Genomic DNA, 15,154 nt, shown 5'->3' with positions numbered 1-15,154 from the left:
CCAGCTAATGTGTCCCTCTCACAAAGTATTTCTCTCTCTGTCTCCCTCCTTCCCGCTCTATCTGAAGATAAGTAGAAAAATATCCTTGGGTGAGGATTAAAAAACAACAACAACAACAAAACACTAACAAAATAAGCAACTTTGCTATCCACAGTAAAATATAGTTTATATAGCATGCCATGTTATGTTTATAACTAAAAAATGGACATTTCACAAAACGTTTATCCTTACAACATGTGATGTACTATTTTCTCTTTTTAAAAAAATGTTCCTTGTACTTCAGTAAATTACTGTTCACAAATGGACAAGGCATACCGTTAGGTTAAGTGAGAGGCACCAAGCACGCTGGGAAACAAATGCTCCCGAGGCCGGAGACGCAAGCCTAGTCCCAGCTCTGCCTAAAGCCTCAGGCCACACGTTTGCTGCCGAGTTGGAATATGCAAATTCTGTGTATGTGTGCTTTCAAGGTCTGTTCATCACAGCAGACCACGTCAGTGTTTTTCCCTCATCCGCACACAGTGCTTCTCCAATCTTTGCTAAAAACCGGGGCATGTCTCAGGTTTGTACTTAGGAACCACACCACAGCAGGAAAAAAGAACTAAAAAGCAACCCCTGCGCACCGCCACCTCCACCACCTCAGTGCCGCCTGCCGCCTGACTCGAAGGCGGACAGGGCCATGAGGCAGGCGCTGCCGGCGGAGCAGTCCGTCTAGGTTAAAACCCGAGCATCACCACTGTACTAACGATACAACACAACCTCAGGCAAGTTATTTAACCTCTCTGACTAGATTTCCTCAAATGAAAACAGAATAAATAAGCCTGCCTCATAAGGTTGTGAGAATGAAATCTGTTCCTCTCTCCTGCTTGGCACACAGTAAACACTAGTATTATTAGTGCACATCTCACCCATCAAAACCTCCTTTGCCGAACCTTAATGCAGTGGTTTAAGGTGTCATTAAAAGTTCCTTCAGTTCTTATCAAATACTTTGAGCATATTATTTCAGGAAATACTACATCTGACCTACTGAATGCTACGGAACAAGTAGCCCTCTAACAAGCGGGTCTCTGTTGTTTCTTATGGCCATGCTGCTTCGTAGATGGAAGGCCTACCCTGCCCATTCCTGAGTCCTCAAATCAAACCACCACCATTACCACGACTACTACCCTGCAGGGTTTTTTAAAAGTATGAGGACTATTTGCCTGGAGCTGGAGAAAATGCAAAACAAATACATCTTTGCTCAAGCAGAAAATAATCCTCTTTGCTACTCAAATTTCTCAAAAATCTTTGCCCTTAAAAAATACATTTAAGTGGATTTATTTTGTTTATTCTGTTTATGTCATTCAAAGCCCTCTTCCAAAGCATACCTCATCCTTGATGGGATGTTTGAATGGCCCTGAACGGTGCTCCAAAACTAAGTAGTATTACTTCTATGCAAACAGAAGTTACGCAGGTTGCCATCCAGTGGTGCTGCCTGGCTACAAGCTGAAGACAGACCTTCTGGAATGTTCACTTGACATTTAATATCAAAATGCCCAGGATTCTAATAATTCCCCTCTTTATCCCCCAACTAATCATTTCAAGGTGAGAAGTTATGTTCAAGTCCATTTCCTTTCCTTTCTGATATATTTTATCAACATCATCGTAATTTTTAATTAATATATTATGTTAAAATCCTGTTTCTGTATTTAAAATTATATTACTTTTCTGAATTAAAAATATTCAGGGTATGGTTTTAGTACCCTACAATGTGTTAAAGAGGACTTGTAAATGATGTTCCCGTGATTTAAAGTTAGAAAATAACAGCAGAGTCTCAAAATTGGGTCAGTATAATGAATAATCTTAGAATATTTATATTGTCTTTTCCAATAGTCACTAATTTTCAAGGAATACAGTGGTTTTCAAAAAACACCTATTTAAACTAAATACATGGGGGGCTTATTTTCATCAAAAAGAACGAGTAAAATTTTCCACCTGTTTAGTTTTCCTATCTGAACACAATTGCCTTTTTCTTTGACCCTAGGATGTGCTCTTTCGTAACCTGGTTTAATTTAGTTTTTAGCACACACTGAGTGAAAACAGGACCATCGTTTACAGAGCTTCTCAAGTTCACCCTCTTTCCCATAATAGAGTCCTTACTCTTTTGAAGGGACAGATAGGTAAAGCAAACCCTTAAAAAATTTTTTTGTTTGTTTGTTTCAACACTGGTAAAAAAAAAATATATATGTATCCAAAATCTAACCAAAGGAAGTTACAACAAGCATTCTATAATAGAAACAGACAGTATCCACATAGTTTATTTCTCACAGTTCTCCTGACAAATGAACATTATTCAAGAACATACTGCATACACAGATAGGAAGAAACATACAAAATGTTTTAGATGATGCACAAGAAAATCCAGCAGTATAAAAGAATGCATGTGAACCCTTGCTCACTGTGCAGACTAAATTTAATCACTTGTTTAAATAGTAATAAAAATACAATCTTTTATGGATCTTGTGCAGACTACAAAAGAGGGAAATTATTACCATATATATGATCTTTATATTAGGCAGTTTTCTTTGATGAGTTGCACTGACAACTCCAAATACAGAGGCAGAAGGCTGTGTATTTTAAAGGAATTAATGTTGTGAATTAGACTTTACACAGTTACTACCACTGGCACTTTTCACCATAGTTTGTACACATCACATGATCATCTTATATAACATTACATTTAAAAAATATATCTGAGTGACCGTTTTATAACATTCACACACCCGGAGCTGGCGAAGGAAGCCCTGTGACGCTGCCCCTGCAGTGCTTCCTGTTGGTAATGAGGACAGTTCATTGTGGTTAAAAGAAATTAGACATCGATACGGTTAAGCAGCTCCAATGTACTACCGGCCGTCAGTGGCCACCACCGGGACAGTGAGTTCTTTTAAAGTGTATATTCTAGAAGCAAACACCTTCATTGGTTAAAACTTTGTCTAAAGAAGTCAGTTTCTGTGCTGAAAACTATTTTCACAAAACTGAAAGCTACTAAACTGTTTTAATATAAATACTTTTGTCTTCTCATTATCATATTTATGACCAAGTTCTTTGAAACCTTTGGAATTGCCTCACTTTTTAATGTGTGCTCTCATTTCCCTCTCACCTATTTAAGCCCACCTAGAAGACTTTAAGGTGGTGGTGAGAAACTCACCAAGGAAACCCTTTGCTCACCAGGAATGTTCAGCTGCTGAACAGTGATCTAGAGCCACAACAGGGCAGAGCTGGACTTGACGAGAACACTCAGGAAGCTGTCGTGCTGTGAGTGTCATTTCGGGGAAAGCAGAGAACCTTTCCAAACTGTGCACATAATTCACAATGATACCATTGCTATGTGTTGAAGAGGACTAGTATATGATGTTCTCTTCCATGTCATCTGTTTGCTGGAAAGTAGTTTGGGTCAAGGTAATTATAACTGGCGCCCTGGGACACACAGTAGTCTCTGTCTAAAAATGTCTCCGACCTATAAACAGGTTCTAATTGGTGATCTTCTTTGTGAATATCTGTTTCATGTAGGCTGCAAAGAAAACACACACACAAGCACATTATTATTACATGGCAGTGGATGTATTTTGGCCTAGATATTGCAGAACTTCCTCATAGCTTGACTGGTTTAAATCCATTAATCTATCAAAATCTCTAATGGAAAGTTACTTGAGACATATAATGATTAAGGACAATTTCTTTATTGCCTTAGAACAACAAAGTTTAACCCACTAGATATGGTGATTTTCTTAGCCTGGAAATCAAATTCACTAGTTGCCAAGGAGATTTTTACTTGTCAAAATTTAAGATCGGCAATGTAGAAAACACTTACCAGTCTGAACAAGAATCACAGAAATCCAAAGACATCTCTGGAGGACAATCCTGGCAGTGCCACCGAACACCCTGGATAGGTTCTACGCCACAGTTATCACACTATCAAAGATTCAGAGAGAAAAAGCATTAAACTACATTGTTCCCAAACTGTTTTTTCTGCTGGAAAACACATGATGTGCACACAGACATCCTCTCCTCTCGCCCCACTCACTAGAGAGTGGTCCAACACAAAAATGGTTGTGAGATACAATTTCTAGCACTAGCTGAAATTCCATCCATTTAAGAAATAAACTTTAGTCCTGGCCGGTTTGGGTCAGTGGTTAGAGCGTCGGCCTGCGGTCCAGAGAGACCTGGGTTCGGTTCCCACTATGGGCACGTACATCGGTTGCAGTTTTGTCCCCGGCCCTGGTTGGGTCATGCGGGTGGAAGCCCCTCGATGTGTCCCTTTCACGTCAATGTTTCTCTCTCTCTTCCTCTCTCTCCCTCTCCCCCTCTATCTGAACAAAAAAATGGAAAACCATGTCCTCGGATGAGGGTAAAAAAAAAAAGAAATTAACTTTAATATGTTTTAACTTAATTTTTTTAATTTTAGGTAGATCACCTACAAACTTGGCCACTTGATTACTAATCACTCATTTGAAAGGTACCTCACACACCAGTGTACAATGACTGTGATTAAGAACCATCCCTTAATACCGCAGTTAAAACGATCCGAACCTGTTACAGAATACTGAACAGACCATCGTACCTAACGGTTACCAGGTGAACACAAAATCCTCTCTGAACTTTTCTTCTACTGAATTCCTCACCAAAACCCGAAGCGTCCTCATGACCAAGGACCATCGTGAAGAAAGGAAGACTGAGCTCGTTCTCAGTGTGGTGGCATGTGGAAGCCCTCAGTGTTTTCTGTGCTGTTTTAGAAATCAAAGTAAATCTCATTTCTAGTTTCTTTGATCACCAGGCCAACAAGCCAATTTATGAGAAGTGAAAAGTTTCCTCTTGAAAGGCCAGAACTGTCAATTATCAAAATCTCTAAAAGAGAAGCAGGATTACTGAAAGACCAAGAGAAAAAATCATTTAATATAGTCTGGCAATGGCCACGCCAGAAAACCAGAGGTATAAAAATGTTATTTTAAATTTCAATGTATCCATCACAGCATACATCAGTATTTTATGTATGCCACTACCAGCAAGTCTCATTATATATCCTCCAATCCCATCAAGTACAGTTCATTCTAATGCCTCAAGTGTTCTTGAATCTGTCAATCTCTATTTCCACAGCCACTAGGCAAATTCAGGAAATTCTCCAAAAAGATTCTAACCCAGTCTCCCTGCCTCCGGCCTTCCTTTTTTCCTATCTATTCTCCATACTAAGGATAGAATAATCTTTTTCTCCTTCACTTTTTTTTCAATTTAAGCAACAGAAGTGAATACATTATTTAAAAAATTTAACAACATAGTGTTTAGAAATTAATAGTTATCCACTCTAAACCTACGGCCTTCCTAAAGATGACCAATACTAATAGTTTAAGAATGACCTTTCTGAAAATGCAAATTTCCTACTCCTTTCTGCTGGAAATCCAGTTCTTCAATCCTTTAGGAAAGTTTAAACTCCTTAGCAAAATTTCCAAGGCAGCCCTGGCCGGTTTGGCTCAGCCATTGGAGTGTCGGCCTGCAGACCAGAGAGTCTGGAGTTCGGTTCCCGCTAGGGGCACGTACCAAAAACAAAAAAATTTCCAAGGCACCTCAATAGCCCCTCACTATTCTCCAATATGCACTCTAGTCATTATCAAATATTTTCTTATTTAATTTCTCTGAACTCCTTGAGATGAAAACAGAATAAGAGCATAAACAGAATCTGTCTTGTTTATTGCTGAATCTCTAGCACTTAGCAAAGTGCCCAAAACATAATGGGCATTTCAAAATTGTATGGAATGAATAAATGTATTTCTACTAGCCCCTGAAAAAATAAGCAAAGATAATTGAATCCGAAAGGGAAAAGAAATTTCTGATCCAGGAACAACAGTAACAAAAAGAGAAATAGCTCCGTGGGTGCATGGATAAAGAAAATGCCACACACACGCACGGACGTACACACACACGCGCACGTGCACAATGGAGTATTGTTCAGCCATAAAAGAGAAGAAAATCTTGCCATTTTTGACAACGTGGATGAACCTAGAGGACATTAGGCAAATTGAAACAAGCCAGACAGTGAAAGACAAATGCTGTATGATCTCTCTAATAGGTGGAATCTAAAAAAGTCAAATTCATAGAAGAAGAGAGTAGACAGGGCTGGGGATAGGAAGAGGAAAAGTGGGGAGGTGTTGGTCAAAGGGTACAAACTTTCAATTATAAGATAAATAAGTTCTGGAGATATAATGTACAGCATGGTGAATATAGTTAATAATAATTGTCAAGTATGCAGTATTTAAAATTTGCTGACAGTATATCTTGTGTGTTCTCACCACATACCCCAAAAAACTGGTATCTATGGAAGGTAATTTTTTACACCTTTAATATATACAACTTTTATCTTCAATTATATCTCAGTAAAGCTAGAAGGTAAAAAAGAGAAACTGCAAGACAAAAACTTCTCACCTCACATTCTACCTCAAAGTATAAAAACCTGTATGTCTGTCTTCTCTCTTCTAACTGTGGCATACTCCTCTCCATAAATGGACAGGACAAAAGCTAAACTTACTTTTACCTGTATGCTTGGAACTTGTGGCATTTAAAGATCTGAAACCACCTTAAATATCTCTTATTACCCTTTCAAAAGCTAAATAAATAGTAAGATTAAGTAGAATTTACCTTGAAGCCCATGTGTTGTACAAATCCACTTTCAGCTTGCATTTGCTGAAGTTTCTGCTTCTTTAACTTTTTAAACTGTAATAGTTCCTTATATTCAGGTAAATTCCTATACATAATAGGAATACTTTCTTCATCCTATTGAAATAACAAAACACAAAACAAAAATGTTAGTCTGATAATTAAAGTGAATGATGTATAAGAAACAGTGATAAAAAATATTTTCTATCAACAAGATTTTTCACTTTTAAGACACCTCACCTTTTAGAAAATTAGCAGCGCAGAAAATTAGTGTTGCTATTAGCAATATTTCAGACGTATACTTTCGGAGGGCCTCTTAATGCAACAGCAATATTGAATTATAGTGTGCCACCTCACAATGCAAGTACCAGGGGAGCACGGCAAGACTTCCACCTCTGTCACACACTAATGCTGATGCACTCCATCCTGACACATTTGTGGCTACTTGAGAACCACCTGATAATCTACTTCTCCTTGATCAGCAGGAAGCGCCTCTTCTTCAATCTAACAGATTTTATGCTTCCTTGGGTAAAAATGACATTTTCTTAACAACAAGCAAACCAATCTCCGCTTTGCTTTCTACTCAGTACTCCCAATGATCAAGGCAGTACATATGTCTCTTACTCAAGGGGATGAAATGAGTTATAAAGATGATTATTTAGAATAGAGTATAAAAGAAATGAGTAGTAAAAACTATATAAATATGTGAAGTTGAAGTTGATAGATTGAGTCAATACTTCCTATTCCCCAATGTATTTGTGCTCTGTCACCCAGAACCCATTTCTTCCCTTTGCTACCTCATGACTGATCCCATGGTCACTGATTTGCACAGCATCCCTAAAAGCATACTCAATTTACCAAACCCATGTTTTATCAATTCCCAATCCTGAACCAGACAACCTCTGCCCCTCTCAGCCCTCCTGCTCTCCATGTTAGGTATTATTCAATTACAATGTTTATTTTATGTCAAGGAAACTGGCCTTTGTAAAAATTATAACATTTACCCAAGCTCAATAGCTTTGCGGAGTCTGATGGTTTAAATCTAGGTTGGTCTGACTCTTTAACTCCCTACATACTCAGGAGCCAAAGCCTATGTAAAAGAGTTATCCTTAATTTTTCACTGTCTCATATCTAATCCAACAAATTCCGTTACTACTTAACACTTTCTAATATCTCTCATTATCAATCCTCTACCGTACCCTCTCCACCATCACGTAAAATCTCCCAAATAGCTTCCTGACTGTCTACAGCATCAAGTCCAAAGTACTTGGCTAGATAAAACATTCTTTACAATCTCACACTTCATTTGCCTTATCTCCCACTATTTTTCACCCATTTAAAATTCTTGTCAATTAAAGATATTAAATAATAGCTATTGCCTTCCTATGTCACCACTAAGACAACAGGAGTAATCTTATAAATACACATAATACTAATAAATATGATATACCTAACCCTAAATAAATAATATAGTAAGAAATATTATAACACAATTTATTGAATTCATATATTTTAATCAAATACAAAGAGTACAGACTGTTAAATTTTTTAATTTGCATTTTAAGTCTAAGGATATTATTAAATTTGGTCAATAATAAGATTAAGAAAAGTTAAATTACCTCACACCCACTACCGTGGCTACTATCAAAACACACACACACACACACACACACACACCCATCCCAATCCATCATGCCTGGGACATAAATTGTTCCTTAGTCCAGGGTATCCAAGCTGTGTGTGCTACCAGCCTATTAGTCCCTTAGTAACAGTTTTGGGGATCATACTCCTACAGTATTGCAGCGTTTGTGTTCAAGTCCTTTATTTTACTTAATGATGTCCCCAAGTCACAAGAGTAGTGATGCTAGCAATTTGGAAATGCCAAAAAGGAGCTCTAAAATACTTCTTTGAAGTAAAAAGGTGAAAATTCTCAACTTAATGTGTAAAGAAAAAAATCATACGCTAAGGTAGCTAAGATCCATGGTAAGAACAAATCTTCTACCTGTGAAATTGCCTAATTTATAAATTAAACTTTATCACAAGTATATACATACAAGAAAATACATGGTATTTATAGGGTTTAGTACTACATGTGGTTCTAGGCACCCATTGGGGGGCTGAGGGGATATCTTGGAATGTATCCCGAGGATACATCTGAAGAGCTATTTTAAAGTAATCAGGATGATTTGAACTGGTGTTCATGTAAAAACAAAATCAACCAAACAAAAGTTAAACCTACTATATTATATTTTGCCAATGCTCTCAAATGTAATTCTTTTAAATATCCCGCCACTACTCCTCACCGGCTAAGTTTAATTGTCCTTCTATGGCCAGCCTGACTATCACTTCCTCAGGCCTCCCACTTAAATCCCCAATCTACACTAAGTGCCTCTTAAATAATTATAGGAGCACCTACTTTTGGAGCACTTTTTAAAACTCGTTATTGATGTGATTTTACATTTATCTCCCCTCACAAGATTAAAATTTATGAGAGCAAAGATCACAGATATTTGTTTACAACTATTTAGCTGAACTCTAACAGAGCCTGACACATACTAAGTGTAAATATTTCCCAAATAATTAATTCTAATATTCACAAAGTAAAAATTATATACAAATGAAATTGGACAGCTACTTGCAAAAAAAAATGAAGCTAGACCACCAATTTACACCATACACGAGAATAAACTCAAAATGGATAAAAGACTTAAATGTAACTCGTGAATCCATAAAAATTCTAGAAGAAACCACAGGCAACAAAATTTCAGACATCATACGCAACAGAATTTTCACTGACACAACACCTAAGGCAAGAGAAACACAGGAGAAAATGAACACATGGGACTTGATCAAACTAAAAAGTTTCTGCACAGCAAAAGAAACAACCATCAAAATGGAAAAGGATCCCACTATATGGGAGACCATAATCACCAATGATGCATTAGACAAGGGGTTAATTTCCAAAATATATAGAGTGCTCATACAACTCAACAAAAGGAAGACAAAGAACCCAATTAAAAAATGGGCACAGGAGCTGGGTTTGGAGACACCTCTCCAAACAGGACATACAAATGGCCAAGAGACATACGAAAAAAATGCTCAACGTCACTAATCATTGAAGAGATGCAAATTAAAACAACAACGAGGTATCACCTCACACCTGTCAGAATGGCTGCCATCAACAAATCATCAAACAACAGGTGTTGGCGAGGGTGTGGAGAAAAGGGGACTCTGGTGGGAATGCAGACTGGTGCAGCCACTGTGGAAAACACTATGGTGTTACCTCAAAAAGTTCAAAATTGAACTGCCATTTGACCCAGTGACCCCACTACTAGGAATATACCCTAAGAAACCTGAAACACCAATCAGAAGGAATATATGTACCCCTATGTTCATAGCAGCACTATTTACAATAGCTAAGATCTGGAAAAACCCAAGTGGCCATCAGTATATGAGTGAATAAAAAAGCTGTGGTACATGTACACAATAGAGTACTATGCAGCTATAAAAAAAGAAAGATCTCTTATCCTTTGAGATGGCATGGAAGGACCTGGAGAGTATTATGCTAAGTGAAACAAGCCAAGCAGAGGAAGACAAATATCACATGATCTCACTTATTTGTGGAATATAATGAACTAAACAAACTGATGAACAAAACTGATCCAGAGACACAGAGGTGGGGTACAAAGCCTCAGAGAAGGGGGTGTTGGGGGGGAAGAGATAAACCACAGAACTTATATGCATGTATGCATGACCAATGGACATAGACAACAAAGCTGGGGATGGGGAGGAGGGTGTCAATGGGGGAAAAAGGAGAAACATCTGTAACAAAAACAAATTAATAAAAATAAATAAATAAATTTTAAAAATTTAAAAAAAAATTATATACAAATGGCATATCTTAAGACATGGCAGATATTAGCTGTTTTCAAAAGACAAGTTAAAAAATTTTTAAAGAATAGGCATTTTTATCAGTACACTGTTACAGCACAGGCCTGCCCCCACAATCTGGAAGTGTCTCTCACACACAGAGAACTACAAGTAGACTGGCTTCCCTCTTCCTATGTGACCTTGACCTCTCCTCACAACTTCCTAACACTTATTAATTCATGAAACTGTTTTTCTCAGTGCAGTTTTGTGTGTCCATTGGATTACAAACTTTATTGAAAAATACAAAACAAAACCAAAAAAAAATAGGCATTTTATAATAGTTCAATACCAAAGTATATAATCAGTATCTGATTAATCTAGAAACAGAACAAAGGACACTTACTTTTATTTGCTGACTTTTCATTAAAATCTCCTTTTCCAATTATTATATATAATCAAAGTATTAAGAAAGATACAAATTAATTTCTATGTCCTTTAGGTAAGGAAACAGAATCATGTTAATTATTGAGAAAATGAATTTCAAGATAATAAAATAAAATCTATTAACAGCAATAAGAAGGAATAGCTAAAATAGAAAGTAAAATGAAAAGAATTAACTAAATTAGCATTCAGATGATGAAACAGAGAGGAATCATTTCAAGAGGATTTAAAAAGTGTAATTTGACTTTACTTCTATAGTAGGATATATCCTGAGGCAAAAAATAACTGAAAAAAAGTCTGTTTTCAGCAATCATATCACTGATGGTGGTGTAGGTATTATATTCTGAGACTGTTGTGAACAGTGTAAGATGAAGAAAGTGAGCATTACTATGTTAATGTTACTGATAAATGGGATTTTTTAAATGGGAAAAAGGAGATACATATTTAAGATCAATTGCGGAGCCCTGGCTGGTTTGGTTCAATAGTTAGAGCATAGGCCCTCGGACCAGAGAAGCTCAGGTTTGGTTCCCATTAAGGGTGCGTATCTCGGTTGTGGTTCGTCCTGGACCCGGTTGGGGTTGTGTGGGTGGCAGCCAGCCGATGTTTCTCTCTCTTCCTCCCACTCCCTCCTGCTTTATCTCAAGATAAATGCAAAAATGTCCTCGGGTAGGATAAGAAAAAAAAATCAATACGGGAAAGTAAAATTCCCATAGTCCTTAAGTTGAATTTAAAATAAAAATATGAGAGGTGGGTCAAGATGGTGGAGTAGGTAAATGCAGTATCGCATCCTCCCACAACCACATCAAAATTACAACAAAACTACAACACAATCATCATTCAGAACTGCTTGAAATACAGCTGAATGGAAGTCCTAGAACTACGAAATTAAAGCAGCCACCACATCAAGATTGGTAAGAGGGGCAGAGGTGCAGACAGGCTGGTCCCACACCCATGTGTGTCGGATAAAAATCAGGAGGGACATCTCAGCTGGGAAAGTCCTCCCTGAGGACTGAGGGTCCCCATCCCACACCAGGCGCCCAGCTCAGGGTTCCAGTGCCAGGAATAAAAGTCCCCATAACTTCTGGCTGTAAAACCAGCGGGAACTGAGACAGGGAGGCTAAGGCTGCGGAAGCCCCAGCAGTTCCTCTTAAAGGGCCCGCACACAGACTTACTCAGACCCACTCTTTCTAAGCTCCGAGAGGAGACAACTTGAGGGGCACCAGGGAAGAACTGAGCTGTGTGGCCTCCGAACGAGGGCTGGAGGGGCAGCTTTCTCCTGGACAGACGTGCTGGTGGAGGCTGTTATTCCTTTGGTGGGCCCTGCCCCCACAGGGCAGGCAGACAGCCGCCATATCTGGGACTCCAGCAACCTGGCTCACACAGTTGGCCCCACCCTAGTGATTCCCTGAGGCCCCACCCAACCAAGCTGTTTCCAAAGGCTTTAGCATAGGATTGGCCTGTCTTGGATCCTGCTTCAGAGATTTCTAAAATTTCTCAAACAAGCAGCACCTGGCACCATCGGGCCAGTTGACACCCTGTGTCAACAAAGACCAGTGCACAGTAGTGGAGCTGTCAAGGTGCCAGTTGCGTAAATCGCAAACAGCTGGGAGCCCAGCACCATCCCTGGCAGTAGCAGACCGATCAGAGTTGAGATATACCCCCAGCAACGGAGGCTGGGAAGCAGACATCCATCCCCAGGCAACAGAAGCACAGACCAGCAGCAGAGAACTGTCCCCTGCCAAAAAACTACAGCAAAGGCTGAGCAGGAGCTGAGCCCCACTGGGCAGTAGCACTCTCCAGCCACCAGCAGCAGAACCGGGGGCTCCATAGGGCCCTGTGTGACCCAGTAGCCCACAAGAGCAGTGTGGAGCCGGGGCTCGAGAGGGGCCAGTCTCAGTGAGCCCCATTCCTCTCGTTAAGTGGCCTGGCACTATAAGCAGCCAGCCTTGGTTCACAACTTGGCTTTTCCTGGACACCTCCAAGCCCAGCACAAGAAGCAGCCATCTGCAGTTCACGTTGTAGCTTATGCCTGGTGGCCCTGGATAGAGCACAGGCAGTGTCTGACCTTGCCCCAGAGCCAGCACACCTGGTGGAAAGCTTCAGAACACATCGAAACACCACCACCCAACCACCTCCATAAGGGACACACTCAATGAGTGGACTCAGTAGGTACCAGAGCCCTGCTGAAGTAAGTCTTGCTCTGTGTGGTGGGCCCCTATGCAGCTGATCCTCCAAGGTAGTGGCAAGTGGTCACAGCCAGTCCTTGCAGGTGACTAGCCTGAGTCAACCCCTCCCATTGATGTGCCAACAGTAATCAAGACTTAATTACAACAGAAGGGTATACAGTCCACACTAGGGGTGCACGAGGGCGCAGTTGGGGTGATCAGGGAGAATGTGCCACTGGATCCTACAGGACACATACAACAGAAGGCCACTCTACGAAGCCTGGGAGACATAGCAACTCTGTGTAATACACAGAAACAATCACAGGGAAGCAGGCAAAATAAGGAGACAAGGAAACATGTCCCAAATGAAAGAAAAGAATAAAACTCCAGTAAAAGAACTAAACAAAATGGAGATAAGCAATCTAACAAATGCAGAGTTCAGAACACAGGTTATAAGTTTGCTCAGGGAACTTGGTGAGACATCCAAGGGACTTAGTGAGACCTTCAAGGAACTTAAGGAGACCTCTGAGGAACTTAGTGAGAACATCAACAACATAAAAAAGGGCCTGTCAGAAATTAAGCATGCAATAACTGAAATAAAGAATAATTTACAGGGAATCAATAGTAGAGTAGGTAAAGCCAAGAAGCAAACCATCGATTTGGAAGGTAAGGAAGCAGAAAACACCCAACTAAAACAGCAAAAAGAATCCAGAAAAATGAGGATAGTGTAAGGAACCTTTGGGACAACTTCAAGCGTGCCAACATTTGCATCATAGGGGTGCCTGAAGGAGAAGAGAGAGAGCAAGAAATTGAGAACCTATTTGAAACAATAATGACAGAAAACTTCCCTAACTTGGTGAAGGAAACAGACATACAAGGTCCAGGAAGCACAGAGTCCCAAACAAGTTGAACCCAAAGAGGTCCACACCAAGACACATCATCATCAAAATGCCAAAGGTTAAATACAAAGGGAGAATCTTAAAAGCAGCAAGAGAAAAGCAGTTTGTTACCTACAAAGGTGCTCCCATAAGACTGTCAGCTGATTTCTCAAAAGAAACTTTGCAGGCCAGAAAGGAGTGGCAAGAGATATTCAAGTTGATGAAAAGCAATGACCTACAACCAAGATTACTCTATCCTGCAAAGCTATCATTTAGAATCGATGGCCATATGAAGCGTTTCCCAGACAAGAAAAAGCTAAAGGAATTCATCACCACCAAACCAGTATTATATGAAATGTTGAAGGGTCTTCTTGAAGGCGAAGTAGAACAAAAATATGAACAATAAAATGGCAATTAATACATATCTATCAACAAATGAATCCACAAACAAAATGAGCAAGCAGAACAGAAACAGTTTCATAGATACAGAGAACTTTTTGTTGCTTGCCAGATGGGTGGGGGCTGGGGAATGGGTGAAAAAGATGAAGGAATTAAGAAGTACAAATTGGCCCTGGCTGGTTTGGCTCAGCGGTTAGAGTGTCGGCCTGCGGTCCTGAGAGACCGGGGGTTCGGTTCCCGCTAAGGACATGTACCGAGGTTGCAGTTTGTCCCTGGCCCTGGTTGGTCGTGCGGGTGGCAACTACTTGATGTGTCCCTTTCACGTCAATGTTTCTCTCTCTCTCTCTCTCTCTCTCTTCCCCCCTCCCACTCTATCTGAACAAAACATAAAAAAAAAAATAATGTCCTTGGGTGAGGATAAAAAAAAAAAGTACAAATTGGTTGTTAAGGCTGATGAACCTCGCCCTGGCCGGTTTGGCTCAGCGGTTAGAGCGTCCGCCTGCGGTCCGGAGAGACCCGGGTTCGGTTCCCGCTAAGGGCACGTACTTCGGTTGCAGTTTGTCCCCGGCCCTGGTTGGTCGTGCGGGTGGCAGCCACTCGATGTGTCCCTTTCGCATCGATGTTTCCCTCTCTCTCCTTCCCGCTCTATCTGTACAAAGAGTGGGAAAATGTCCTCAGGTGAGGGAAAAAAATAAAAGACTGATGAACCTCAAAGGAAAG

The 15,154-nt window shown here is 39.9% G+C and overlaps 1 protein-coding gene across 8 annotated transcripts in view; it reads right to left on the bottom strand.

Annotated features, from left to right (window-relative positions):
• Positions 1–405: 405 nt before the first annotated feature.
• ZZZ3 (zinc finger ZZ-type containing 3) overlaps positions 406–15,154 on the bottom strand; it is a 106,359-nt gene continuing 91,610 nt past the window's right edge. For 5 of the 8 annotated variants that reach the window (XM_036255173.1, XM_036255171.1, XM_036255169.1 and 2 more), the window contains 3 exons: positions 6,664–6,798; positions 3,848–3,948; positions 2,266–3,547 (listed from right to left, as the gene is read on the bottom strand). In XM_036255173.1, coding sequence (XP_036111066.1) covers positions 3,403–3,547; positions 3,848–3,948; positions 6,664–6,798 — 381 coding nt within the window. In that variant the 3' untranslated portion in view covers positions 2,266–3,402. Of the gene's footprint in view, positions 3,548–3,847; positions 3,949–6,663; positions 6,799–15,154 lie in introns of all 8 variants that reach the window. The other 3 variants (XM_036255176.1, XM_036255177.1, XM_036255175.1) reach the window with 2 other exon arrangements.

The sequence above is a fragment of the Molossus molossus genome, unplaced genomic scaffold, assembly GCF_014108415.1.
Source record: "Molossus molossus isolate mMolMol1 unplaced genomic scaffold, mMolMol1.p scaffold_m16_p_12, whole genome shotgun sequence".
Classification (NCBI taxonomy): Eukaryota; Metazoa; Chordata; class Mammalia; order Chiroptera; family Molossidae; genus Molossus; species Molossus molossus.
Note: the sequence above shows the minus strand (reverse complement) of the source record. Positions and strands in the feature narration are given on the sequence as shown.